We start from the raw sequence: 26,186 nt of genomic DNA on the forward strand, positions 1-26,186 counted from the left end.
CTACACTGTCGGTTTTTGTGTTTGTATTCTGCCTTAGATTAATCATTGGTATTTTTAGATTTGGCGTCTTTACACAAGGTATAGAGTGTCATGTACATTTTCAGTTTTAATAGAGGTCACTAATTACAATTACTTACAGATCTGGGATTTGGTCATGGGTACATATTTAGAGCAGGGCCCTTATTAATTAGATCTGTTCGCAAGCTGTTTTCACAACATCTAATTTATTTCGTAGAACGTTAAAGACAGACACATCATATTTCAGTTGAGTCCTAATTTTACTGTGAGGTGAATGCATAGAGAATAAAACACTGTACAATATATATAAATAAATGTATTTATGTATGAGATAAATAAATTAATACATTTCCTATTTTCTACTGTTTTATAATCCTCATCATCATAATCATAAATGTGGGTACCAGCATTGCACTTGACTCCACACATAATGTTCATGCTCAAAGCACTTGCATTATTACCCTGGTCTGATTGCACTCAAGTTTTATGCTCAGCTTCCTGGGGAGTATACAAACCAATGCCTTGTCAGGCACTATAAGGTAAACAGTCTCAGTGAGTGAAGTTAGTTTAGTTTAAGCCCTCAGTAATATTCCAGCTATATGGCGGCTGTCTGTATATAATCGAATCTGGACCAGACAATCCAGTGATCAACAATATGAGCATCGATCTGCGCAATTGGGAACCGATGACGTGTCAACCAAGTCAGCGAACCTGAACACACGATCCCATTAGTTTCCTCTTATGACATGCATGGGTTACTGAAGATCAATATTGTAACCTGGACCTTCACAGGTCGTTTACAGTCTCAATACCATCGCTTCCTTTGAAGTGAAGTGAAGTTCAGGTATAGAATCGTCCTTCAGCCACCCATGTTTGATATATGAAGAAGGGGTGGTGGGTAGCGTATTGGCTTACCACGCAGAAGACCTGGGCCTATATTTTCGAAGCTCTCTTAGCGCTAAGATAGTCGTAAGTTAATGTAAATGTATGGCACTTACGACTATCTTAGTGCTAAGAGAGCTTTCGAAAATATAGGCCCTGGGTTTGATTCCCCACATGGGTACAATGTGTGCAGCCTTTTTGTGGTGTCCCCTGTCGTGATATTGCTGGAATATTGCTAAAAGCGGCGTAGAACCTTACTTACTCACTCATATGAAGAACCGCCTCCATGGTGTAGTGGTTAGAGCATCCGCCCGGAGAGCGGAAGGTTGCGGGTTCGATCCCCGACCGCTACATACCAAAAGACGTTAAAATATGGTACTTGTTGGTCCCTGCCTGGCGCTCGGCATTAATGGGTACAACAAGGACTGGTCGGCTCGGAGTCAGTATACTGTGTCTGAGTGGGGTATTCATGCTTCACTGCGGCATGGTATCTCAGTGGCCTAGCACTTTTAAGTCTGGACTAGTACAAGCAGCGGCACATACATATACACATGCATGCACGTCATCATATGAGCGAAATATTCTCAAGCACGACGTTAAACCCAATTTCACCTCACGTCACTCATATGAAGCATGTACATTCCTATAATCTTGAATCTTGCCATTTAACCAATGTTCACATCTCTCATATCCTTGCATAAATCAGAAAATCCAGAAAATATATTTGATAGTTTTATTACAAATATATGTCTGGTTCCCAGCACCAAATAAACAGCGACATAGATTCCCAATTGCACCATCACATAGGACGAATGCTCAATTATTACAATCAAAACAACAAATCAATTCAAATATGATTTCAGCAATAAATATACATCATGAAAATTCATAGAATCATATCAAAACCATAAAATAATTCATACATGATGCTGTAAAATAAAGATACACCGATCAACAAGAAAGTTGATTATGATCAATTGTGGTGATCTCTTGAAAATATGGAATTTCGATTCAAGCTTTAAAACCTGCTTTTTGGCATACAATGACATGCATTGCTGGATGCACTGTTAACAACTTAACATAGCTTGTATAGTATTGATACCAATCTGTGAACGCTTTAATGATTCCAGCTGATGTTATTTTTCAACATGAATTCTATACAATTATCACTAATATACATAATGAAGTGAATTGCACTTCGATAACAAAAAGGGCACAAAATGTTTTAAATCGTTTTTGAATTGTTCAACTTCAATTCCAACACAGAGATATGAAGACTGACTCTTTCGAAAAGGCACATGAACAAGAGGTCACCTTGACAGATGGAGGAGATACCAGCACATACAATATGGCAGATTTATGTACACATTGAGCAGTAAATGCCATTACAATCATCTTCAAAACATAAACATAACAACATTGATACCTACCTAGACTAACTGTCGATTCATTCAGGATACATCGCACCAACGTTTGTGTGCTTGTTTTATGCCACACTCCGCAATATTAAAGCAATATGGCGGCCATCCGTAATAATCGGGTCTGGACCAGACAATCTAGTGATGAACAGCATGAGCATCGTTCTACACCATTGAGATATGATGACGTGTCAACTAAGTCAGCTAGCCTGACCCCCCGATCCCGTTAGTCAGCCTCTTATGACAAGAATGGGTTACAGAAGATCAATTTTAACCCAGATCTTCATCACATAAACAACCCTTCCATAATTTATAAGGGTTACTGCAACTAAATGATACCAAAACAAATTACCGATTTGTTGATCTGACGTTTCCTTTTCTCGGGGACAAATTATCTGGATCAGACATTTGCTCATACTTTAAGTTTTATGTTTATTTATAGCAGACATATTCTGAGAGAAACAAGCATTGTCACTAAGGTGACATAATCCCCCGCCGCAAATTATCAAATCAAAATTATAAAGTAATGAAAGTTTAAGATGAAGTTAAATGTCAACAAAAACATTATCTTGCTCTTTAGTTGTTCAAACATACACATATTTTCAAGACTGACTTTGACCTTGACATGAATGTCATAGTGTATGAAATATGCAAAACTAGTACAAAACAAATTGCTTATTGAAAAACATTCAAGGGAGGTCTTGAAAGTCTATAAAGAAAATCCAGTGAACCGTTCTTAAAATATCTTGCTGACAATTCAGGTTAACATTCTGAAATCTTCATAGTATCGTCGCGACCCTAAAAATTATGTGAAGATCACCAAAATTGACTGGGCCCTGGGCCATCCCTAGATGAAGCTTGGTGTCAAATATGGAGAAAATCCACTGAATATTTTTTGCGATATCTTGCTGTCTATCTTAAGCAATTTAACATGCTGAAATCTTCAAAGTGTCTCTGTGACCTTGAAAATTAAGTGAAGGTCACCAAAATCGACTGGGCCCTGCGCCTTCCCTAGATAAAGCTTGAGGTTGAATATGAAGAAAATCCAGGAAACGGTTCTTGAGATAGCTTAACATGCAGGTTAACATGCTGAAATGTTCAAAGTGATCCGAAAAATTAAGCCATGACCTTAAAAATTATGTGAAGGTCACCAAAATCGACTGGGCCCTGCGCGGTTCCTAGAGATAGCTTAACATGCAGGTAAAACGTTAAAGTCCCCTTGTGACCTTAACATGAAGGTCAAGGTCACCAAAGTCCCCTTGTGACCTTGAAAGGAAGGTCAAGGTCACCAAACCTAGGTACCAAATATGAAAAGAATATAGTGAACGGTTCTTAAGATATTCCAATTCATACGTACGTACGGACGGACGGAGCCTAACACTATATCCCCCGCTTCGCGCTAAACGCGCGACGGGGGATAAAAAATAAGGGATTGCATAAAATTTCAGATTTTAATCACGTCAAACATAACAGACTTGATTCATTGTTTTCAGCTCAAATAAAGTCAGTATCGAGTATGTCCCCCACGTGCTGTCATAACTGTCTGGTAACGTCCGGGCATACTTCCAATCAAGTTAGGGGCGGTGGGGGAGCCTAATGGTTAAAGTGTCCGCTCGTCACGCTGAAGACCCGGGTTTGATTCCCCACATGGACACAATGTGTGAAGCTCATTTCTGGTGTCCCCCGCCGTGATATCGCTGGAATATTGCTAACAGCGACGCAAAACCATACTCAATCACTCCAATCAAGTTAAGTCATTTAGATATCATTTTCAAAGATAGATGTGATCCTTTATTTTTTTTCCTTCAGTATATTTGGTCATGTCAAAAGTTAAACTTTCAAGTGTAAGAAATATGTATGGCTAGTTGTCGACCATCTAAACATAGCATGTTGTCATTGTTAATTTACTTACCACATACTGCCCCACAAGTAATTTAATAAGGATAGATGCTGAAATTATTCTTTTGAGGGTTAAGTGGAAACATTCAACATGATACCATGGTTGCCATAGTAAAAAGATATGTAAGAACCTCTGAGCACTTCTGGGGAAAACATTACTGGGATTGGTTACATAAAACTTCAGGTACAAAAACCTAAATATGTCATTATAAAGATTGTATTGTGATAATCAAAGTAAGTAATAGACAAGGGCCACCATGTGTCCAAATACACCAAAATGTGCATCATACCTTATTGCACATACTTCTTGCATTTCAGATTGCATAATCATGCACACACACATATAGTATGGTAATTGTGAAAAATGACATTTTCAATATGGCTGCTGTGGTGGCCATTTTCTGGCCAGTGCTGTATCTGTTAGAGACACAGTGCTGAGATCATCTATGCCAATTTTCAGTTTCATAGACCGAGACGGAGGACATGTTAAAGTTCACAACAGACAGACCGAAGACTGACGAAATGTCATTTAGTTTAGCAATTTCTGATAATAAAACAAAAACAACTCTTTTGTCCCCATCAAAATACAGCAGGCATTTATTGTTTGTCAACTATCAGTCCAACTAACAATTCACTCACCTACTTTCTGCAATGCAAATTTTAAGCTAATGTTATAGCATTGTGTAATCATCAGTAAGTTAAGTTTAGCGAAAAATGTATTTTTTTTCCACAAAGTAGTACCATAAAATATTCCAACAAAACATTCACAATTGAGCAGTTTACCTCTATTCTGACAAATACAGTAATTGAATGAAGATCAGCTGGTGGTTGCACTGATAATTTCTGATAATTAAACAAAACAACTCTTTTGTCTCCATCAACATAATAGCTATTGTTCACTGTTTGTCAATTATCAGTCTAACAGACAATTCACTGACCTACTTTCAGCAATGCAAATTTTAAGCTAATGCATAAAAAAATAGGTGAGGGATGCTTGAAGAGAAGCAGGTCAAGATGTTTACCACTTGGATGAAATCTACTGGCATGGGTATAGAGCTGAGAAACATATTCAGCTTTCGAAACCACAATATTAGGTTTCTTGCATTCAACTCTTCCAGGTAATTAGAAGATATTCAGCATTTGAAACCACAATATTAGGTTTCTTGCCTTTAACTCTTCCAGGTAATTAGAAGATATTCAGCATTTGAAACCACAATATTAGGTTTCTTGCATTCAACTCTTCCAGGTAATTAGAAGATATTCAGCATTTGAAACCACAATATTAGGTTTCTTGCCTTTAACTCTTCCAGGTAATTAGAAGATATTCAGCATTTGAAACCACAATATTAGGTTTCTTGCATTCAACTCTTCCAGGTAATTAGAAGATATTCAGCATTTGAAACCACAATATTACGTTTCTTGCCTTTAACTCTTCCAGGTTCATAAATATGTCAATATTGTACTTCATAACTTCTGAAATGCCTCTCAAAGAATTTGGAAGCATTGATGATGTCACTGAGTGAGTGAGTGAGTGAGTTTAGTTTTACGCCGCACTCAGCAATATTCCATCTATATGGCGGCAGTCTGTAAATAATCGAGTCTGGACCAGACAATCCAGAGATCAACAGCATGATGCAAAATTGGGAACCGATGACATGTGTCAACCAAGTCAGCGAGCCTGACCTCCCGAAGCCGTTAGTGACCTCCCGATCCCGTTAGTCGCTTCTTACGACAAGCATGGGTCACTGAGATCAATATTCTAACCCGGATTAATGATGTCGTTAAGGAATAGGAATATTACAAAAATCGGCATTTATAGGAGTCTGTTATTCTTATAAATATGCTAAGGGCTGACTTCATAAACATCAACATACACTGCATAAAACACTTCAACATGGTGCTTGCAGTCATGTTTGTTGTTTGTTTGTTTGTTTCCTCACACAGCAAGTTTAGGCTATATGATGAGAGGTCTGAAAACAATCTCGTCTGGACCAGATTATGCATTGACTGACATCGTGAGCATGAATCAACACAACTGGGACACAATGACATGTCTATTAGGGGCAGAACAAACCATTTTGGGGGTTGCTCAATTACAGCAAGGTCACAAAAAAGTCACAAAGTGAAATTGGGGGTTGCTTAAATTTATTACAACAGTATTGTGTGTGGGAGTGTTTTAAAATAAATAATAGTTCTTTTTGGGACATGTCACTTAAAATATGGGTAGGGCTGCCATGAAAAACATGACAGCAAATTGGGGTGTGCCTAAATTTATCCCAACTGTATGGGGTTTTAGGGAGTGGGTCATGAAGATTGTATGTGTAATATTTGGTAACTTTGATTCTCCACTTCCCAATTGTAACCAAAATAAAGAATATACCCCAATACACATTGAAAAAAATGTTACATGTACTTAATGGGGTTCAATGGCAAACATGATACAGTCCCCAATAGGCAATTTTTCAACATCTTCAAACAAACATCCAACATCCATCTGTTCAGGCTTTGAGTGAAAAAACACAATTCCCCTCCACTTGAAAATCAACAAATAAAAATATACTATATCACCCAAAATTGTCTTCCTCAGAAGCTATCACTTGGGTGAGATCAGTGAAATTGCATCACAAAGCTTTTCAGACCATTGTGACATCATCGGTTACCATGACATCACAATGAGATGATATCACTATCTCTCCTTCTGAAGCAGTTACCTGTAATTTTGTATTGAAACGATATTACTGGTCATAAACTGATATTCAGTAAACTGTTTATAACGAAATGGTTATAACAATCTGATTGATATAACAAATGTGTTTTTCCCTTCCAGTTCATGCACATTTGAGTTAAAAAATGTACAACAAATTACGGTTATAACAAACTAACATTAGATCCCTTCAAGTTTGTTATAACATTATAACATATATTCTTTATTTGTTATCCATAATGTTTGGTCAATATTGTACGTCCCAACTTCTAAAATGCCACTCGAACAGGTGATAACATAATTTACTGTCCTTGGACAAATGATTTAGGATCAGCAATAGAATTTCACTTGAGTGTCTAAACATTGTCGACAACTGACATAGTTGTCATTGAAGACAAAGTCGGGGGAAATGTTCTACTTGCCAACTTCAAGAATAGAACACTCATAGCTGGAAGACTGTCATAAGTACTTCATGGATTTGCAACTCTATTATATATTACTGCAATATACAAGTTATATTGATGTAACACATGTTTTGGGATTACACTTTCTCAGTAAAGTACAGATTCTAGTACTTTTGTTGGTTGAGTCTCATCCGGGATTCGAACCCACACCCTCAGTCAGGCATCTAACTGCCAGCACACAAAATCAACCATCAAACCCACTCAGCCACCGCAACCTCCAATACAGAGTCCACCACGAGAATCTGTACTTTACTGAGAAAATTTAATCCCAAATAAAACATGTGTTACATTTGACCACTTTCTAAATGGCATTGTGTATTCATAAGTTGTATTGATCTAAAACTATGGGAAAATTATCACAAACAAAATAACCAGTTGTGCTGATATTCTTGTATTTTCTGATTGACGAGAAATAGCAGAATCTGTACAGTGCCCCCAGCCTACATGTTTCTCCCTTACAAAATCTTTGCTGTCTGAATTTATAAACAAACGAGCTAGGGTATTTTTAAGTATTTTCTGGGAAATTGATTATAAAATCTACCCTACAGAATATTGAACAGTCAACTCTGAAGTGCAAGTTCATATAAATATGAAGGTGCCTTTTGCTGCTTCAGGTTGATCAATCCAAGTTCTAAATGTATAAATGTTTAAATATGATCTTCCTACCTAAAACAGCTTCAAAAATTGATCCAACTCACAGAGTCAAACCTATTTTGTGTTTGACTTCATTTGAGACAGATGAATTGCTCACTAACACAAAATCTAATAATTGCAACAAAACCAAATTTTGCACAGTCACATGAAATAGACAGACCAACTCTGATGATTTGTCTCATAAATTTGGACACCTGAATAAAAAAAATTGTTTAACAAACGATCATTATTTTGTTGTCACTTACCGCTATTTCTTACAAGGGAGGACCACTTGCTTGTAGAACAGCCAGATGTGCGAGTTGTACGTGTGAAATTCAAACATCACTGCACGTGCTTGTTGATTACCTGGCTGTTCTACCAGCAAGTGGTCCCCCCTCGTAAGAAATATCGGTAAGTGAAGTCAAACGGACTACCGGTATATGCAATATTTGACAACGTACAGAGTTCCAACTCCTGGTATAACATTAACATTAACTCAGGGCAACGCCCCAAACCAGCATCATTCACACAAGAGATGCCATCAATCCTATATTCCTAAGACTATTTACATATATCCCAAGTATATCCCCGTAAAAAAGAACACTGTCTCTTCAAAAATGACCCAGATACACATGTATATTTATAAATTCACACTGAGGAATAAATCGTTGTTAGACTAATAAAATATCACATGATATCACCGTAAACATTGTAAGTACATCTTAATGATAATTATAATAATAAATTTGCAGTTTGTACAGATAGAGAGAAGGTGAAGGTCATGGGTCCGTCCCTCTGTCATGAACAACGACTTCTTCATAAAAACTTTGTTCCGGTAAATGTTTCCACCGTCTTCGTAACATATCTGAAATATAATGAACCCTCATTATGTTCAGTGTAAACAAATTGTTAATATTTGAGGAAAGTATTCCACAACAGAGAGAGATGTTCATTCTGGGAATCAGATCTATGTAACAACAAGTGTTTGCCACTTGTAAGGCAATATCCCTCACCACTATAGAAGAATGAAATATAACATAATTACTAGTTTTCACCTTTTGGTCACCTAGAAGATTACCTTTTGTGTGATGTAGTTTTTAGTCATGGTCATTTATCAGAATCTTCTCCTATCTCTGAAGAGATTCAGGAATATAGTAGATTTGAATGTACAGATGCTGATGCACATATCAACTGTCAGTATCACTGTGTATTAGGACTGGGACGGGTCCAAATTTTCTACCCGGGTACCCTACCCCCTATTACCCTACCCTACCCTGATACCAGTCATGGCAATTCTTGACATCAAATTTCTAAGAAATGGCAATATATTCTTCAGCTCGGGAGGCTAAAATCGGTTACAATGTTTTATGAAATATCACTTTTACATAAGTTTGAAAAGTGGTCAAAGTGTCATGGTGACCTTGAAGATAAGGTCAAGGTCACCCAAATTGACTGGTGTCTGCGTAATCCCCAATGTAGGCTGTCACCGAATTTGAAGACATTGGGTACAACAGTTCATGAGATATTGCTTTAACAAGAATCGGGACGTACGTAGGTATGCTGCTGAATACATAGTCCACAGTTTCGCGTTGCGGCAGGGGACAACTAGCCCATTAAGAATAGACAGACCCCAACTTCTGACTACCCGTGAAGATCCAGGTTAGAATTTGTCTTCATTAACCCATGCTTGTTGTAAGAGCTGACTAACAGGACTAACGCCATCGGATCCCAATTGCATAGCACGATGCTCATGATGTTGATCACTGGGTTGTCTGGTTCAGACTCGATTATTTACAGACTGACGCCATATAGCTGGAGTATTGTTGAGTGCAGCGTTAAACACGAAACCAACCAACCAACATACCTCCAACACTTGTGAGTGCATGACTATCTTGAAAACTCCACTTCATGTAATGAATTTTCTTCCTGTAGCACATGCCTGTGCACCATACACACAGGCTGAGTAAACACAACAGGAACACCATGCACATGAACGCTATCTGTGCATCACGAGCTCTGTAACAGAAGGATGACTCACAGTTTACCACCACACTGAAACGACACAGCAGGTCCACCTCTGTCTCATGCATGTGAAAACCAGAACCTCTGTCTCACATATCTGATTATATCAGTTAATCATTAGTTAGCAGTTAACCTTTAATTCCTTTGTTGTGTGTATCCATTAACTGTAAACCATCCAATCCTTTGTTTTAGTAACTTATACTTCTGTTCATAGAAAACTATTACAATTGGTTCCCAATTGTGTAGATCGATGCTCATGCTGTTGATCACTGGATTGCTGGTCCAGACTCGATTATTTACAGACCGCTGCCATATAGCTGGAATATTGCTGAATGTGGCGTAAAACTACACTCACTCACTCAGAAAACTATTACATCATATGTTCCATATGCTGTGTGGTACAGTACACATTTTCTTTCATCCTCTGTAGCACATACTCTATATTAAACCCTTACTTACATCCTCTGTAGCACATACTCTATATTAAACCCTTACTTACATCCTCTGTAGCACATACTCTATATTAAACCCTTACTTACATCCTAGCACATACTCTATATTAAACCCTTACTTACATCCTTACATCCTCTGTAGCACATACTCTATATTAAACCCTTACTTACATCCTCTGTAGCACATACTCTATATTAAACCCTTACTTACATCATTTGTTCCCTATGGAATTTGGTAATTAACTTCCGCACTGCAGAGTAGTTCCCCTTCGCTGTCCATTCATCTGGCACGGGATAAAATGTTACAAATGCATCCTCATGGCGTGACACACTTGTGTTATTGGTCCTTTCACTTCCAGACACTGACCGTTTCGGTCTTGGCGTTGAGTCAGAGACTCCTAATACTGTTATACTGGATGCTGTGTCAGCCTCGTCCTTCTTCTCTTGGACAGAAACATCCCTTTTTCTTCTATGTATTTTGTGATATAAAATGTCAGTTCCTTTGGATATCTTGTTCTTTGTATGCATGGTGGAATATATCTTATCTTTGGTATAGTTTGTCTTGGAAGACTTTGATTGTACAGCGGAAGCATTGTCAAGTGTTCCATCTTTTATTAATGGAAGACTCTTGCGTTGGTTTCGAAACTTTGAAGTTCGAAGCATGTGCCATCTTTTCTTAAACCAGCGAGGCTCTGTTGCAGTCTTTTCAGAAGGTACCAAGGGTTTTCTATTGTCATGAAAATGCTGCCATTTCAGCATATTTGTCTGCTGAATGTCAGATTCAACAACTGGATTCCGACTTGATGGAATGTTTTTGTATATCAATTCTAAACGTTTCTCCTGAGTGACATCCCTTCCCAACTGCACTTTACTACTGACCATCTGAAAAGAAAACCCCCCAAAACAAATATGATTATTATTTACATAACAGGTTGTAGAGGGAGTAATAAGAAAAGTATAATACTTTAAGGATAACAACTTTTTTATTTTATTATGATGCGACGTTTGGTATAGCTTCTTATACCGTTGTCAATCAAACAGATGTGAGGAGTAGTTTGCATTTGTGAACACAACAATGTTCCACAACTGATTTTCAGCAATACGCCTGTAAATTTCACTGCTATTTTATCCTTCATACCTAATAGTGACTGTTTTGGCAGATAACTGAGACTATGTCTTCTATTGTGTTGACACTTATATTTGCCACAACTAAAGCAACTTTATATCAAAAGGACTTTTCCACAATCATTTGAAAAAGTTCATGAAACATTCAAGTTGGACTGAAAAATTTAACTTATATTAATGATTGCATCTATGAAACATTATTCGTGAATACAATAGACTGAATTTAAACAATATAAAGTTAATTTGATTATTTACACTCCCATACACAGTACAGTAAGTAGAACATAAATAATATGTATACATCATCATCATCATGATAACATCACCATTAACAATCATTTAAAATACATCTAATGCAGCAGTCGAGAATGTTGAGAACAGCTTTGTGTTATATAGAAATTATTGTGCAAGAGTTATTTTTAAATAATTAATCAGATATTTGCCATCGTGGATTATTCGAGTAGAATACTCAGTTTAATGAGTCATTGTTTACACTGGCATAGTCTAGTAGGAAGACTGTTTGCTCGTCAGAGCAAAGACCTGGGTTTGATTCCCATGTTGGGTACAGTGTGTGGAGACAGTTGTGAGTTGGCTGGACTCTTAGGGACCGTTCATAATTTATGGCTGGGGGGGTGATGATGATTTTTATGGAGAAGCATGTACAATGTGAATACCCCCCCCTAAAATTTATGTACAAAGTAAGTGACCCCCCTGCATGTCTTGTACAAAATGAATGACCCCCCCTCCCTCTCCCATAGGTTTTAAGCATAATTTTAAAATATTTTTATGTACAAAATTGCTGAACACCCCCCAGTGCATGTGTACACAACTGATGTCCCCCCTACATCCCCACGATCCCTTATAACTTATTGCCAAACCTCATTGTGACGAAAATGAATGACAACATTACGAGATTAAATTTTGATTGTGACAATCAACATAATACCACTGCTGATATTGTGACTACAAGCAGAGACAATCGTGATTTCATATACGATATATCATATGGTCAGCTGACGTCTCTACTGGACCTAAAACTTTATCTTGGTTTCTGTCCGAACTAATTTACCTACGTGCTTGTCAAGCATAAACCATCTTACCTTTGACGCAAGCACTATACATACGACATATGTTATGTACTTCAGAGGCCATATCTCACAAAACATATTAGTTGATGGACGCTAACATTAACTGTTTCTTAAAATTGACATGCTGGAGCTTTTGCCTCGTCACGGATCAATAATCCAGGGGAGGCCACTCTAATTTTCAGCAGGTGCCCGTTGTTATTTTGAAGCCAACATAAAATATTATGATATATGAAGTAAGGATAAGATCTGCGAATGAACGATTACTTTATTACAATAATTGTACAAACGAAGAACAGAATATTAATGAGAAGCGTATATTCTATCCTTACCTCAACTTCTTAAATGCCACACAAAAACGTTATGGCGTTAATATTGCCAGAAGCACATATAAAATACTCATACCGAAATGTACTGTATATTCTCATAAAAGAAAACGGTAAGTAATAGTGATTCAGTGAGCGAGTATGGTTTTACGCCGCTTGTAGCAATATTCCAGCTACATCACGACGGGGGAGACCAGAAATGGGCTTCAAACATGCGGGGAATCGAACTCAGGGCTTCACAGCGTGACGAGCGAACGCTTTAACCACTAGACTACCCCACCGCTCCGGTTGATTAATATGTTTACATAGAACACCAAACCACATATCTCTGACGAAACATATTATCGTTGCTGCGTTCAGTTGGAAAATAGCCTACGTGAAGTCTTGCAAGAATTAAAATATGTATGACAATTCATTATATATTAACCGTTTGAGTTAACCGTTCAGGACACACTGACTTCCCAGTACTTCGTGCATATCACAAAAATGGGCATAGATCACGAAAGATATAAGATTGGCATATCACAAAAGATGACTAAAATGGGCATAGATCACGAAAGATGACTAAAATGGGCATAGATCACGAAAGATGACTAAAATGGGCATAGATCACGAAAGATGACTAAAATGGGCATAGATCACGAAAGATGACTAAAATGGGCATAGATCACAAAAGATGACTAAAATGGGCATAGATCACGAAAGATGACTAAAATGGGCATAGATCACGAAAGATGACTAAAATGGGCATAGATCACGAAAGATGACTAAAATGGGCATAGATTCCAGTTTCTCCAATATAATGTTCACCATACACCCCGCACGAAAGATATAACAATTTTGCTAAAATTTATGTTGGCATAGATACGAAAGATGACTAAAATGGGCATTCAGGGGCGACGGGTTAACTTAATAGCTAGAGCGCCCGCTCGCCACACTGAAGACCCAGGTTCGATTGACCACAAGATGACTAAATTTAAAATGTGTAATGCCTTTATGTCGGTATAGGGAAATACAGTGCAGTCCCAGCTATCACTATAAACCCGGCATTAGTCCGGACTAATAAACACCCACCGCTATACATGCACGTCGCCATTAATCTGAAGAACAGTTGCACTTAAACACCAGACTTCGTACAATAGCTATGTATCTTAGCTATAGCGTCCCTGGACAATTTTGCCGAGGGAAAATGATTATGAGAGCCTGTTTGAACATTTCAGTCCAGACTTTCGTTTGCATGCCCTATTTCATATGGCGTCTTACATTATACCTTATCAGGCCAGGAATTGTACCACCTGGTCAGTGACTCACATCATTGCTACCTGGATTGTCAATATATTCTCGGAAACAAAGTGCGTGAGATTATATCAGTATAAATATATGTGTGCGTGCGTGCGTGCGCGCGTCCGTCCGTGTGTGTAAATGAAATGCGACAAAGCAGCTGGGTATAAAATTAAATGTATCGGATCTTATTTCAAACCATTAAAATAGCAATCGTTACGTCTGTACTATGTATGTATGTATGTGTGTGTGTATGTGTGTATGTGTATGTATGTATGTATGTATGTATGTATGTATGTATGTATGTATGTATGTATGTATGTATGTATGTATGTATGTGTGTGTGTGTGTATGTATGTATGTGTGTGTGTGTGTGTGTGTGTGTGTGTGTGTGTGTGTATGTATGTATGTATGTAGATATACAGTTCAAACTGAACATACGGAACTATTTCAGGATTACTCGGCAACAACAGGTAACATAACAGTACATTAACCGTTGCAATCATATTTAAGTAAATCTACACGACGAATGGCTGACAAAGCCTGAGCCTCACTCCTCTGATGAAGGTCAAGAATAGTCAGGGCCCTCCAAGATCCAGACACTTTAGCCTAGTGGTCTAAACGTTCGCTCGTCTCGTCGAAGACCCGGGTTCGATTCCCAATGTGTAATGCTCTGGTGTCCCCTTCTGTGATATTGATGGCATATCGATAAGAGCAGCGTCAAACTGAACTCACTCACTCACTCACTCACTCACCCACTCACTCACTCACTCAACTCTAGCCTTTACATTCTGAAGCAGTTGCCTACATTAGCGGCGTACAGGCTGTTACCATTTGGAGGTGTCCACAGTGGGATTCATTTGAATCCAGTGCAATCCACAGCAATCTATTTTCAGCTCAAGGGGCGTTGCGTACCTCGTTTGAGTTGCGATGTGGCTGATTTCAATTTTAACTTAATCACTCTTCAGGTGAGACAACAGATGTATCCACTGTGTTGACTTAGGAGATTATCCTATTGTGTTTATATTTTGGAAGTGATTATAGTTGGTTGAACGCTGCTAAATGAAACTATAATCGCTTCCACAATGTAAACACAACAGGATTATCTCCATTCTACCATGACATATGCACCATGAATAAAACGCGTTTTAAATATGCACTCATTACCCGTGTGTAGTGTTTTGACACTACTGGGACAGAGCCTTTTAAATGGTTTCGCCCATACTGGGGGTGAAACAGGAAAAAGAAACAATTTACATAGTGTCAAATGTTTTAATTATTTCCACAACGAAGTTTTCTTCAAATCCAGACAATCCAGTGATCAGCATCATGAGCATCGATAAACGCTAGGATACGATGACATGTGTCAACCAAGTAAGCGAGCCTGACCACACAATCCCGTTCGTCGACTCTACGACAAGCACTGTTTGACCAATTCTAACCCGAATCTTTACGGGTTTCTATCCACCAGAGAATCGAAGCGGAAATATTCCAACCCGTAAAGGATTGGCCATGGTATTGGGCTGTTGATATCTCAACCTTTTTGTGACCCTCCAGTGTTTTTTATGAAGAGGTTGGTTGACCAATAACATGCATAACAACTTAGATTTTTTGTATAAGTTTTTAGTGAGTTTTACATGGAACCACCGTATCCATGACAACTACATTTGACCTCTCAGAAATGGTGGTTGTAGAAGTGGTGTTCACGCTGAAACATACATCACACCATGATACATAAAAAACCGCACATGTGAGAGTGAGTTTAGTTTTACGCCGCACTCAGCAATATTCTAGCCATATGGCGGCTGTCTGTAAATAACCGAGCCTGGAAAAGACAATCCAGTGATCAGCAACATGAACATTGATCTGCGCAATTGGGAACCGATGGCATGTGTCAACCAAGTCAGCGAGCCTGACCATCCGATCCCGTTAGTCGTGTTACTAAAAACGGCGTACAAATAAACTCACTCAAAGTAGAATCCGTTCGTCGCTTCTTACGTCAAGCATGGGTAACTGAAGATCAATATTCTAACCCGGATCTTCACGGGTCGCACATGAAGGAAGATTTTCAAATCTTTCATATATATACTTAATTTGAACTTGATTTCTTTGACAGATACTGGTGTATACATGTCCAAATATTGATGAAACACGTTCTTTATGTGCACATTCAGCCTGGATGGATTCCATTTTGAATTAGTCACCTGCTATATGTGCGTGTCTTAATGGTTGGTACCCGTGAAGATCCTGGTTAAAATTGATCTTCAACAACCCATGCTTGTCGTAAGATAGACTAACGGGATTGATCGTCTGGTCAGGTTCGTAAACTAGATGACGTACAGGCCGCTGTCATATCTAGTGCGGCGTTAAACAAATAACAAACATGTAATGTGGAAAACTAAATTGGTTAAAGAACGCAAACAGTTATTATTTATATACCCGTTTTAGATTATCAGTGTGCAGATCATGTCACAAACATAAAAACTGAAGGATGGGTGTGGAAAGAGTAGGGGAAAACACGTGCAAAGTCTCTGAGTCAACTAAAAATATCCTTCAAAAACATCATATGTACATGTAACAATCACTTATCATTAAGTGCAACCAAAGCATTACAAAAACGCCATATTTCCAGACAGCATAACATCACCTTTGGCCGGATTTCCAAATATTAGATACCGAAAGCCTGTCAGTTAACTCAAAGGAAATAACCCTTGTGTTTTACAGTGATGGCTTAATCATAGTCACAATGAATTATAGGCTGCTATGTGTTTTCAACTGTGATTGAGTAATTGAAATACTAATATTTACCAAATATAATTCTAAAGGAGCCTTTCTTCAAGCAGTGATTTAAAGCCATACATAGCTAGATTTGCTTAGATAATAGACTTCATATAAGGCATCATAGATATTTCACAAACATGGTACACGACCCTTAGCCTCATTAGCGTATTGCCTCACCACTTGCGACTTAGGCGTTGGCAGATGTAAATGTTACTGGAGATGTTGGTCCCCGCCAGATATGGGTGTTTGGTATGTTTAGTCTGTAGCCCGAACCCTGCAGTGAATTTTCCTGCAGATTTATATAACGGACGCTGAACCATAGGGCGTAAACATTACAGTAAGGGCTGTGCGGAAGGGGGGAATAATATCGTTCTGTGACTATGATACAGCAGAGACCATACAATAGACTATCATATGGTCTCTGGATACAGATTGGGACAAGATATGGAAAACAAAATATTTGGACAACAGACCATTGTTTGGGTCTTTTAATTGTAAATATGATTCATATAGCTTAACATAGATTTCGATATCCTTCGAATGTACATTTGGTTGAAACTGGAAAGTATACATTTATCCCGTGACAAGAACGAATGTTTACTTATAATTCAAAAGTATACCAGCACGAGTATCCGTTTAGTCTTTTGTCTTCTACCCGTCCCTACATACGCTCAATCACGTGTTTCCCAGGTCACGGAGCATCAGTCGTTTAGGGGCCCGTATTGCAATTCTCGTGCGTTTCTATGTGTTGTTGACGTGGCAGGGACGCCTTGTAACATCACTATTTGATTATGATTCACAGACACACGCTCATGATATGGTTGGAGTCGTGCCACGGAATTAGCAGATATTTATCATGAAGGATTTTTAGGTAGGTGGCTTGGAACTCGCTTATACAAAGTCCTATAGGTTCGATCAAATTAATATTCGTGTTACAGCTTCTTTTCTCTTAACATGCTCACGTCAAAACTGATTTAAATTCTAATCGAAGATAAAAGAATAAGACAATAAAAAGTATGCCAAATTATCGTTACCATGACAACCCTGTGATATTTCACCTTATGTAGGAGAGGAATAAATACGATGCAAGGTATGGCGGTACTAATGCAGATGATAGTGTATGTGGTAAATTTCAATAAGTTGCTGCAGTGCTATCCCTTATCACTGGGTATCTATACAATTATATGTGTGATGGAGGAGAACATGCGTCGCTACTTTTCTCAATAATCTGAATACATGTATGTAGCGTGAAACCAGCAGATACCTATAGAAGAAAGTGTTTGCCCTACCTGTAACAACCATGTCCTGTGTCTATAAAGGGGATATAATGTGGGAATGAATGACATGTACTTTTATCTGGGCCCGTTTATGATGATACAATATTGCGATCTTTCACAATAATCTCTCTGGCTATCAGACTGAGGGTACTATTTAAACATAACAGGTATTTCTATTATTGTATTTATACAGTAACATTCATCGAACTTTCTCCATATACGTCCGCCAGATACATCGCACACTACCCCTTTAACTCTTGATCTTCTCAAACGACTGTTGCAAGTTCGAAGAATCCTGGTCAAAGTAGAAAGGTCTGAAGACTATTCCCTACAAATCTGTAACTTACACATTGTACCCTAACTGGGTAGAGCTTCAGTTCGGAGAAATATCAGAAAGACAACGATGCAATTATCTCCAATGTTGTAGAAAGCACTCCACTTACTAAGGAAAACAATAACCCACTGAGATATTGCATTCTTATCGGAAATAATATTTTCGTACCTCTCAGATCTGAACTTGAACACGCGAGGTCTGCTTCTATGTCAGGCTAAAGGTCTGCAAGATGTTTAGCAACACTGGGACGTAATAGTCATAGGCCTGCTCCAAACAACGGAATATATATCTTGTGAGAAGGACTTCTCCGACAGGGAAAATTACAGCAATGCATCATCACATTTATTTGTGTGACATTTGCTTTCGGAATCTGGGTTTATGGATCGTCAATTTAAACAGGACAATCGAGACGAATTTCACAAAAGGCACGGAGGCCCAACATGCCTATGGTATACTCAGAGAACGCGCACGCCTGTGCTATCGCTGAAGGGGTAGTTGTCGGCACAGGTACTACAGATATGCACCCCAGGTACGTTTCTGTATACAGACATGTACCCTAAACAAAGTCAAACTACAGAAACGTACCTGGTACCCTAAACGACGGACGAGTCCATATTCCGCGACCCAATACCGAAACCGTATGTAGTTATTCCCGTTCAGCTGATTGCGAGTGGTGTACGTTGAGCACCGTGAAATATTCTTTATACTGTGTATGCTCTTATATAACGCAACCAAATGCATCTAATACAACAGTATGACAGTTCCGATTTCTGTATTCTGATTATGGCCAGGGTACATTTCTGTATACAGAAACGTACCTGGGGTACACATCTGTAGCACCCGTGCCGACAACGACCTTTTCAGCTGTGCTAACCGGTCATAATCGCTACACGATAAAACTCACAGAATATTTAATTGTATATGGCGTTGTTTGTTATCGTATACGTTTGTGTTAATGAAACAAATGTGGACAACTTTAAGTTCATGTATGGCGTTATTACAGCAAAGGCTGTGCGGAAGGAGAAATAACATGGTTCAGGCACTGTGAGACTATTAAGAAAGGTCACATGCAGTGCGATAATATTCTAAATTGTACTGCCAAAACTATTTTACAGTACTGATGCGCGAGCTGAAGAGAAATTACGAGTTGGTTCGTGTAGCGTATTCGGCCGTGCTCCAAGAGAGATAAAGTGCTATTCTGTTGGGACAGCTGTAGGGACACCATTCTCTTCCCACAGAGGTTACTCCTGTCATATCTTCCTACGTAACCTCTGTTCTAATACGGCCCTTTCATGGTGTGAGCGTTCAAGACTCGTGATTGGAGGCAATCAGATTGAGTTGTGCAATCAGCGACGTTGTTTCAAAAGTGATCATTCGCAAGGCCTCGGTAATTTCCATATACTTCGAGAAAACTAAACCTCTTCCCCTGCGCGATGCGCAAACGTTTCTTCTAGACAGAACTCAGTCATGTTATGGCGGATCAGTGGCGTCGCCATCGCCCTCGTTGACAGCGGACAAGCTAGCCATTAAACGTCTTGTGTGTAACATCAACACAAGTCCCCGGCAGATGGGGGATATTTGTGGCCTCACATTTGCTTGTGTTAGTCAAGTTGAATCTAAGTCGATGTAACACGTGTTCTGATTGGATAGAAAGAAGGGAGATAATTCGTGTTGCGATCTTTTGCCGCTAGGGGATTTTACGAGAACCGGGAAATATGGCCGTATTAGAACAGAGGTTACGTAGGAAGATATGACAGGAGTAACCTCTGTGGGAAGAGAATGTAGGGACACTTGCAAGGACAAAGGGGCAGCTCATCGCCCTTTTGTTCACTAATCACAAGATTTGCCAACACCGCAGACAAAGCGTAACTGATACTGGTAGCAAGAGCGAGTGCAGCTTAATAAGCCATGTTAGATTGCGTAATACCGGTTTCTTAGTCAGGCTCTTTTGATGATAAGAATAATGAGGTCACGTGAACGTTGATTTCAAACGTACTAAAATGTGTGAAAATGAAATTACATCATCAAAGTAATTCACATGATGGAAACAAATGATCATCTTGCTTGAGCACAGGTAACATGAAGGTGAAGAACCGTTCATATACATAACCCTGAAATCCGGTATGATACATAAATATCTAAGGTGTGGAAACATTTGCAAATTAGAAAATTTACATGTGTTTCCCCACCTAAGTAAATTTACATGTGTTTCCTCACCTAAGTAAATTTACATGTGTTTCCCCACCTAAGTAAATTTACAAGTGTTTCCCCACCTAAGTAAATTTACATGTGTTTCCCCACCTAAGTAAATTTACATGTGTTTCCCCACCTAAGTAAATTTACATGTGTTTCCCCACCTAAGTAAATTTACATGTGTTTCCCCACCTAAGTAAATTTACATGTGTTTCCCCACCTAAGTAAATTTACATGTGTTTCCCCACCTAAGTAAATTTACATGTGTTTCCCCACCTAAGTAAATTTACAAGTGTTTCCCCACCTAAGTAAATTTACATTTTCCAACCTGGGTAAACTTGGAACAAAATCGTAAATTTCAGCACCCATTGAAATTCAAAGGAATGCATCGGAAATACTGTATGATCATGTATTTACTGGGGTATCTGTTTTGCAATTCATGTTTGGAAATACCTGACAATCCGGTCATGGCATACATAAACGAGGTACATGTGCATACGAAAATGTACGGTGAGCATATGTTTCAAAGGTATAGATTCATATGAAATATATGCCCGAAGTTAGGAAATATCTGAAAACATACGTAAATCCGGTCATGGCATGTATTTCCTACTGTATTTACATTTATTTCAATGGTTTACTATCCGGCTTTTGGTCCTGTGTTTGTTTGCGTCAATTAATATATCCCCACAATTAAATGTTTCTGTATTTCACTTGTCGTTTAACAAAACCTCAAATTCGATCATTCTTATCATATAACTAAGCCCTCCCTCAGGAAATACGGAATTTACAATGGTCGTAAAGTTCCGTACACCCTTTCAAAATACTATACCCTGTAACTAATAGTATGTTTTCACAGATGATGTAGGAACGTAGCTGTGTATACAAGATCGTGAAGGATTAACGTTGATATAGGGTTGTCGATATTGTCAAACATGTAGGGATATGCTCACGCTGCACTGCTTAACTCTGGCTTCATGAAGAATTTAACAATAACACGCAGAACCACCAACATAGTTACAGATGCTTTTATTATGAGTTTAACATAGAGTTGCCGTATCCATGTCAACTATTCAACCCACAGGATGGTGGTTGTCGGGATGGTTGTTGTCGGGATTATGTGGAGGCTGAAATATACATTCATATATATAGCATATATAGAGATATATAACATATATACATATATTTAGCATATATAGAGATATATAACATATATATAGATATATAGCATATATACAGATATATAACATATATACAGATATATAGCATATATAGAGATATATAGCATATATACAGATATATAGCATATATACAGATATATAACATATATACATATATATAGCAGATATACAGACATATAGCATATATACAGATATATAGCAGATATACAGATATATAGCATATATACAGATATATAGCAGATATACAGATATATAACATATATACAGATATATAGCATATGTACAGATATATAGCATATATACAGATATATAACATATATACAGATATATAGCATATATAGAGATATATAACATATATACAGATATATAGCATATATAGAGATATATAGCATATATAGAGATATATAACATATATACAGATATATAGCATATATACAGATATATAGCATATATACAGATATATAACATATATACATATATATAGCAGATATACAGATATATAGCATATATACAGATATATAGCATATATACAGATATATAGCATATATACAGATATATAGCATATATACAGATATATAGCATATATACAGATATATAGCATATATACAGATATATAGCATATATAGAGATATATAACATATATAGAGATATATAGCATATATACAGATATATAGCATATATACAGATATATATATATATATATGCAGATATATAGCATATATATAGATATATATATATATACAGATATATAGCATATATAGAGATATATAACATATATACAGATATATAGCATATATAGAGATATATAGTATATATAGAGATATATAACATATATACAGATATATAACATATATACAGATATATAGCATATATATAGATATATAACATATGTACAGATACATAGCGTCAACGACAGAGAATGAAGAGTGTCTGTTATCTGACGAAACACGATTTCACTAGGTGTGCATTGTGAAGAAAATGATGGATGGATAACTGTAAATCAATGTAGACAGCAGATGTTTGCAAACATCCCACCATTTTTGTTGAATGTATGTAATATGCATTTCATCTACTTTGAAAGGGGCGGTGAGGTAGCCTAGTGGTTAAAGCGTCAGGCCGAAGACCCGTGTTCGATTCCCCACATGGGTACAATGTGGGAAGCCCCTTTCTGGTGTCCCCCGCCGTGATATTGCTGGAATATTGCTAAAAGCGGCGTAAAAGTAAACTCACTCACTCACCCAACTACTTGAAAGGCTATAGCGATGCCATGGAAATAAACACCGGAACACTTATGAACATCCGGGTTATTTGTTTTTGTGTCAGGCCGTTGCAGTAAGCCTTATAAATGTCCCTGCCTGGCGCTCGGCATTAATGGGTACAACAAGGACTGGTCGGCTCGGAGTCAGTATAATGTGTCTGAGTGGGGTATTCATGCTTCACTGCGGCGTGGTATCTCAGTGGGCTAGCACTATAAAACCAGCTTAAGTCTGGGCTAGTACAAGCAGCCGCACATACACACACACACGCATGCAGTCGTCATATGAGCGAAATATTCTCAGGCACGACGTTACACTCAATTTCACCTCACCTCACCTCACCTTATAAATTAAGGAAGGGTTGTTTAAGTGATGAAGATCCGGGTTAGAATTGATCTTCTGTAACCCATTCTTGTCATAAGAGGCGGGAATTGGGTGGGTGTTCAGGCTCAATAACTTGGTTGACACATGTCATCATATCAGAATGGCTTAGATGGATGCTCATGCTGTTGATTACCGGATTGTCTGGTCCAGACTCGATTATTTACAGTGTTGTATATGAACTTGTATGTGTAAAGCATACTTCCCTTCATGCTGATTTAAAATAATACTGTGCTCACCACTCCAGTGTTAAAGGTAATTCATCTTCTATAATGTACTGAACAATACATCCAAGAGCTTAAAGAAACATCTACGATATACATTTTAATAGATTTCAATGACGTTTATAAATAATAAATGTTCGATGAGAAATGTTCATAATTCTATCATCAGTCTGAATATCATTTGTAACACAATATTCAGGTCAAGATAAGTCGTGGAGTGATTCCAGTTAGAGCAACTGGTCGCCATGTTCCTATGCGTGTTGTGAAACATTGTTAAATGGTTGCTTGGCTGTCATCGTAACCCGACAGCCTGGAATGTTGCAATTGGTCATCATATCGACCACTAGTTTTACACAACACAGAGGCGCTGCTATTAACACCAAACAACCCAAACTAATTCAACATCAGCCGGATATTAATAATTTCCAGGAAGGACAGGTGACTTATGGAACATATATAGTAAAACTACAGCAACAATGAAATAACGTATATTGTATCGTGTTACTATGCATAATATGGCTGGCACGTACATGATGGATGTCTTCTTTGCAAATGCAGGCGTCGAGGTTGGTGTCACAGGAGATATGTCCGTTGCAGTGGTTGCATTCAGAATTACACCAGCTGTCGCCATTGGTTGCTTCAGCGACACACCCCTTGGCGCACTCGTGGGATTGGGCATCTGAAACAAGGAGTGAGTGAGTTTGGTTTTTACGTCACTGTTAGCAATATTCCAGCTATATCACGGCGGGGGGACATCAGAAATGGGCTTAACACATTGTACCCATGTGGGGAATCGAACCCGGGTCTTCAGCGTGACGAGCGAACGCTTTAACCACTGGAGCTGCCCTACCGCTCCCTGAAACAAGGAATGTAGAGGGAGCATCAGACTTAACCAGGACTCGAACCCACGATAATAGGTTCCTTGTACGTATAAGGGACACAACTCCGCATATGCAATTGCGGGACCAAGTCATCAAGGCCATGTATGTAAAACCACATTTAAAATCAGAATCGAAACCGTCATTTGACAAAATCTAACATTTCAGTTTCATTTGAAGTCATGTTTTTTTTTGGACAGCAGGGTATTTCTGTTACGGCGTTCAAGTTTCATGTTAATAGATACCCGTACTGGCGGACGTCTTATAGTACAAATTGTTTTTTCCTTTTTGCGAAACCATGAAACCTACAAACAAAATCGGGGCGGTAGCCTAGAGGTTAATGCGTTCGCTCGTCACACCAAAGACCTGGGGTCGATTCCGTACATGGGTATAATGTGTGAACCCATTTCTTGTGTCCCCCGCCGTGATATTGCTGGAATATTGCTAAAAGCGGTGCAAAACCATACTCATTCACGCACTCACTACAAACATAATCAGGGGGATCTGGGATTCGAACCCAAACTCACTCTAAGGGAGGTAACTCTGAACAACGATACCGTACATAGAAGAAACATTATACTTGACGATCAATCAGTACTTTGAACTTTGAACAATTAATATAACGTTTTGCGTTATTCATTGCGAAAAGCTTCCAAGGGACACATTTTCTGAATAGCTCCAAGAGTGATGATTTAAATGAATATTAGAATATCCATGTACTTACAAGTGGTGGCCACCAGCAGGGCACACAGGGCGAGGACAACGAAACACTTCATGTTTCTGGATGATGTAGGGAATCTCTACGGCCGAGCGTCTTATATACTGGCTGGGTTATCGCTGTGGGTTAAAGAACGTAGGTGCGTCATATGTGGCCATAGTTTTCAGGAGCGTTTTCTTCCACGACACCTGAATAATCTACGACAGGTGGCTTTTGATGCAAGTGGCCTTTGTGGGCGTTTGTGCAGCCAGCGACTGCGATGTGAAGCATATCAAACATAGTTATACACGGCAAATCAGTTCTCTTGAAAATTGCGACTAACGTTAAAAGTTTGAGTGAGTGAGTGTGTATATTTTTACACCTCTTTTAGCAATATTTCAGTAATATCACGGCGGGGACGAGTGTGAAATTTTGTATTGTATTGTATTGTAATACTCAATTTTGCAGGAGTTTCGTATAAGTCGTGTGACACACTTGCGAGTGTAATAATTTCTTTATTGTCCATTTTATTCATGTACATTTGTGCAGTAAAACACGGTAAGCAAGTGTGACTGCCCTGTTCATTGACGTCACGTTCAATTGTTCAATGGTTGCTGGGCAAAAGTGATATGTGCACCCTTGCACATATCATATATATTACACTGGTTATGTTTC

General features: G+C 38.3%; 1 protein-coding gene and 1 long non-coding RNA gene across 2 annotated transcripts; one reads left to right on the plus strand and one right to left on the minus strand.

Annotated features, from left to right (window-relative positions):
• The first annotated feature begins 5,097 nt into the window (after positions 1–5,097).
• Positions 5,098–25,510, plus strand: LOC124254032. The gene is made up of 3 exons (XR_006892368.1): positions 5,098–5,200; positions 23,635–23,641; positions 25,498–25,510. It is a non-coding gene; the product is annotated as an uncharacterized LOC124254032 (long non-coding RNA).
• Positions 8,376–12,840, minus strand: LOC124254024. Its single transcript, XM_046687890.1, has 4 exons — positions 12,718–12,840; positions 10,704–11,374; positions 9,883–10,034; positions 8,376–8,883 (listed from the first exon to the last, which is right to left on the minus strand). The coding sequence occupies exons 1-4, from the start codon at positions 12,781–12,783 to the stop codon at positions 8,798–8,800; spliced, it is 975 nt and encodes a 324-aa protein (XP_046543846.1). The 5' UTR covers positions 12,784–12,840; the 3' UTR covers positions 8,376–8,797.
• Positions 25,511–26,186: the final 676 nt, after the last annotated feature.

This window comes from Haliotis rubra, unplaced genomic scaffold (genome assembly GCF_003918875.1).
Source record: "Haliotis rubra isolate DU_JTF1 unplaced genomic scaffold, ASM391887v1 Scf1148, whole genome shotgun sequence".
In the NCBI taxonomy this organism is placed as follows: domain Eukaryota; kingdom Metazoa; phylum Mollusca; class Gastropoda; order Lepetellida; family Haliotidae; genus Haliotis; species Haliotis rubra.

Excerpts from the sequence above, each read along its gene's own strand:
- LOC124254024 (XM_046687890.1), bottom strand. The coding sequence starts at position 12,783 with ATGTTTTGTGAGATATGGCCTCTGAAGTACATAACATATGTCGTATGT. Across the intron at positions 11,375-12,717 it reads GTATAGTGCTTGCGTCAAAG|ATGGTCAGTAGTAAAGTGCA; the intron begins GTAAGATGGTTT and ends TTTTCTTTTCAG. Across the intron at positions 8,884-9,882 it reads TGCACTCACAAGTGTTGGAG|ATATGTTACGAAGACGGTGG; the intron begins GTATGTTGGTTG and ends ATTATATTTCAG.